The 4,002-nt window shown below is 39.2% G+C and overlaps 1 protein-coding gene across 2 annotated transcripts; it reads right to left on the reverse strand.

The window, feature by feature from the left end:
• Window positions 1-356: 356 nt before the first annotated feature.
• LOC103721428 (protein translation factor SUI1 homolog) lies at window positions 357-4,002 on the reverse strand. Of its 2 annotated transcripts, none has more exons than XM_008811628.5 (5): window positions 3,853-4,002; window positions 1,868-1,979; window positions 1,519-1,724; window positions 1,354-1,407; window positions 357-605 (listed from the first exon to the last, which is right to left on the reverse strand). In XM_008811628.5, exons 2-5 carry the CDS (start codon window positions 1,902-1,904, stop codon window positions 561-563), a joined length of 342 nt encoding a protein of 113 aa, XP_008809850.1. In that variant the 5' UTR covers window positions 1,905-1,979; window positions 3,853-4,002; the 3' UTR covers window positions 357-560. The 2 variants fall into 2 exon arrangements, with proteins under 2 accessions (XP_008809850.1, XP_088560532.1); XM_088704406.2 differs by having other exon boundaries at window positions 1,868-2,521; window positions 3,853-3,998.

Here is a 4,002-nt window from a genome sequence, read left to right on the forward strand (position 1 = left end):
AAAAAAAAAAAAAGCAGTCATCACCCACAATTTCACCGTCTCAGAATCGTCTGTGAAAAATTAACTTAAGACCATGAATTACACTGGCTATCATGAAGTCATCAACTTTAGAGTTTCTGATAAAGATATTCAAGGGAAACCCTCGGTCAAACGAACACCGGACAACCCTCGGTCAAACGAACACCATGGTTTCACCCAAAACTGTCAACCCTCTCCTCCAACAGAAGCAAGATGCTGGTTTTCTTGCTTAAGAATTGAGAGGAAGAAGCACGTAAAGTAAAATATGGCATCCAAACTCTCAGTGTTCTTATCAGAACTCTTTTTTGAGGATTATTGTTACCAGAACTCAAACAAGCGAACATCAAACTGCAATTCATAACAAAAAACTCAAGATAACATATGTTCTTAATGGAACTCAGGTCACAGAAACAAGCCAATAGAAGATGTGCCCCCATAGGCTCACAGGACAAATTATGTCAAGCATCAATTGATGGAGCTAACAAGATAATATCTCACTGCAGTCTGAAGTAGTAACACTACAACGCTTGATTTGCAGCTACTTAGAAACCATGTATCTTTATGTGTTCTTTCTTCACGATGCCAGCCTGTAACACGAAAAAATGAAAGTAAATCATTGCATGTCATTCCAAGGCATGATTAAAACTTTAAAACTGCCAGTATGAGCCCACCAATGCTTATCATCGAATGGAATCTCTATCAAAGCCATCACAATCAAAATAAAGTAACAACCATGACTTGCTGAAAACAGTAGTCTAGGAGGGTTTGTGGCTATATGCAACCAGACCCGCCAAACCGTCTGAAATGGAGGAGTCTGGGAGGACTATTTCTACAAATGGGTTGGATTTGGGTATCTGAGGCCCAACCAGTGTAAAGGTTTCCTTGGGCTGGACAAGTTCTTAAAGACTAATTCTGGTCCCTGCGATAGCGGAAAGACTGCCATGAGCCTTCAATATTTCCCCCCTCCCTCCCTCCCTCCTCTCTATAATGACCAATTAGGCCCTTCATTTCGGCCTAATTTCTTTTTTCTTATTTTTTTGGATAGATATATGACTACCAAGTGATGCCCTACTCGAGTTGGGGAATCAGGTGCGGTTCCATTTTAAAATAATCAGGTTGGCTATGGGTTTATTCTTATCAACCTGATTAGCTAACCCAAATTTGACCTTACTGAAAGCCGATCCTGCTCCACCCATTGCCACCCTAAGCCCATGCCATATTGATGATACTGAAAGATTCGATGACTGACTATTCCAACGATGACCAATTTCTATACAGAGCCTGGTGGACTCACGGTAGAAAATGGCTTCCAATAAAACATGGCAAAAAGAATACCTGGACAAGGAAAGTGGCCACATTCTTTCGCTGGTCACCTTGAAGTTGAATGACCTGCAAACCACAATGCAGTTAAGGATGAAACAGAAGTAATAACACACGCACCAGAAATTTATCCAAAATGCCTGATTTGTCACAGCATCTAAAATACATGTGAAACTGTACCTGGCCCAGCTCTGGGTCCTGGACAACAGTACCATTGCAGCAGAACTCCTTCTTGAGATCCTTTAAGATCTTGTTATAGCTAAATTCCTTTTTCAATCCTTGTACCGTAGTCAGACTCTTCCTGCCATTGCGCTGTTGTATGCGCACATGCACATACTCTTTTGAGCCAGCACCAGAGTCCCCAGCATTTGCCTCAGCAAACGGATCTGTGCCAAAGAAACCAGGACATGAAAAAATTCAGTGAAGACTACAGCATGCATAAATGTTTTGTTATAGAAAGATTTTGAATGCATACAAGCACTCAAACATAGTTGCACATGAAGTCCAGAACAGAAACTTATAAACATACCGTAAGCAGTTGGGATCTGGACGTCAAGATCAGACATGAACACTTGGCTGTTGAAAATCAAAGGAGATCAAACGAAGAGAGCTCTGCTTTCTGTTAAAAAGCTACGCTCAAGCTGAAAACCACAAGATATGAATTTTGTTAAATTTCAGTGGACAATTAAGAAAGATGTAATTCATAACAATCCAAAAACCGACATATCATTTGTTCAGCTACTCTACCAAAAGCAAACAAAGCTACCTCATTGGATTGATGAAGTATAAAATCAGCATGAGGGTTTCTCGTCAAAGTGGCATCTATGATTATTACCAAAATATTGACGAATACAAATTATCGTAATATCTGCCATTTTCTTAAATAACTTAAGAGCATTCAACTCCTGTCTCTGCTACGAAAACAACAGGTGCATTAAAAATAATATATAAACATATATACAAATACGAGTTTATGTGTACACACACATCCTCAGTTACATTGTCATTCAAATTACTATATGTTCTTCATATATCTTCTAAAATACACTGAACAGTCTCCATATTTTCTCTGGAAGGGCACAATGAAATATGAAGCATAAAATAAAAATGGATCATACATCCAGAATCAACAGCATGGCTCCATGATAACTGACATTGGGACTAAACAAATGCAAAACCATACCTGTACCAATGACACAAAGAGAAGAAAATAATCTCTTAGTTTGATCACTCAAAAGGGTCAAAAATGTATTGAAGTTTATCATGTTAAAGAACCGTATAATCCACTGCACTATTTAGCAGCCTAACCTAGAAGATGTAACATCTAATCAAAATTCATTCATCGGGAATGATGCATCAGAATTGGTGAAGGACAACCAACCCTTTTTCCTAATCTGAAGGGTTAAGCTCCTTGCATTGTGCTAGACCAAGTTTAGATCTTGTCACCCAATTGACTGTGATTGAACAGACAAGACTCAACCAGATTAATTATTAAAGACATTAACACTTTCATTTCCAGTCGCAGGTATGAACTGGCCCCCATCAACTTTTGACCTCCACAACCTTATCACATCTAGTGTATCATGTTAAATTATGTCCCACCATGAGCTTCACACTAATACCCATCTATCTAAATTTTGATCAAAGTTGATTCCACTAGATCCGATTAACACCATTAATTATCATAGATATTAGACCAACACATATTGCAAGACAGGCCTCATCTTCCCTTTGCACCCGTCTCGAAGAAAAAAAAGCAGGTACGGCCAGATGCAAACAACCCTCTCGAATAAAAAGTAGGTGTATAGCACAGGATTTCTACTGCCCAGAACGCCCTAAAAAGGAACAAAGCCCAGCATACACTTCCAGAAGATGAAAGAAAACCACCATCAAACCGGATATTAAGCCAGGCTCTTTACTTGTTCAATCAAACCACAATTATTGTTCTCCCTGATGATTTAGAACGCAAACCGATCAAGCTATGATGGAGAATTAATAACACGGGACATAATTTTAAAAGAAAAACAAAACAAAACCAATCAATTTCTCAATATAAACCAAAAAAGAAAAAAAAAACCGTTTTCTTTTCAAGAAAGTCCTGCAAGAACATGGACACAGCAGAAAAAAACTGAGGGAAAGAAAAAGGAGAGATCTTGATAAACAAGGAAAAGTTTTACAAAAGCCCCGCCTATGCTAAGAAAATAGTTGACTTTCCAAGCGAAGGCGGCTTAGTTGCTGTTGGTTGCGCCACATAAAAAAACCCCAACTTTTAAGAACTCCATACCAGGAATCCACACAGAGAACATCAAGAACTAGATCTCAGATATCAAAAACCAAGAACAGAACCAAAAGCCAAATAATTAACCTAAATGATCGAGAACGCCCTCCCTAACCAAAATAAAAAAGACCCACCAGAAAACACTTCGATCATCCACAAACGAGGAGAAAAAGAACAAAAAGGAAAAACGGAAAACAAACACAAGAGCTAATACATGGAAGATGGACCTTTCTTACCTCGGTGGAGCAAAAGATCCGACCTCGCGTAGATGAGATCGAACTCGAACCCTAAATAGCTCGCACGCACGAAAGATTTCGAACAGAAGAGGAAGAGGGAAGGCGACGAGAGCCAAAGAAATCCCCAGACTAGCTCCCCCTTACGAGCTC

Source organism: Phoenix dactylifera, chromosome 9, assembly GCF_051530095.1.
Source record: "Phoenix dactylifera cultivar Ajwa chromosome 9, Ajwa_hap1_PhDact_Kaust_v1.1, whole genome shotgun sequence".
NCBI lineage: Eukaryota > Viridiplantae > Streptophyta > Magnoliopsida > Arecales > Arecaceae > Phoenix > Phoenix dactylifera.

Coding starts and splice junctions, on each gene's coding strand:
- LOC103721428 (XM_008811628.5), bottom strand. CDS start 1,904: ATGTCTGATCTTGACGTCCAGATCCCAACTGCTTACG. Junction 1,725..1,867: donor CCAGATCCCAACTGCTTACG/GTATGTTTATAA, acceptor TCTTTGGCACAG/ATCCGTTTGCTGAGGCAAAT. Junction 606..1,353: donor TGGCCACTTTCCTTGTCCAG/GTATTCTTTTTG, acceptor TTCGTGTTACAG/GCTGGCATCGTGAAGAAAGA.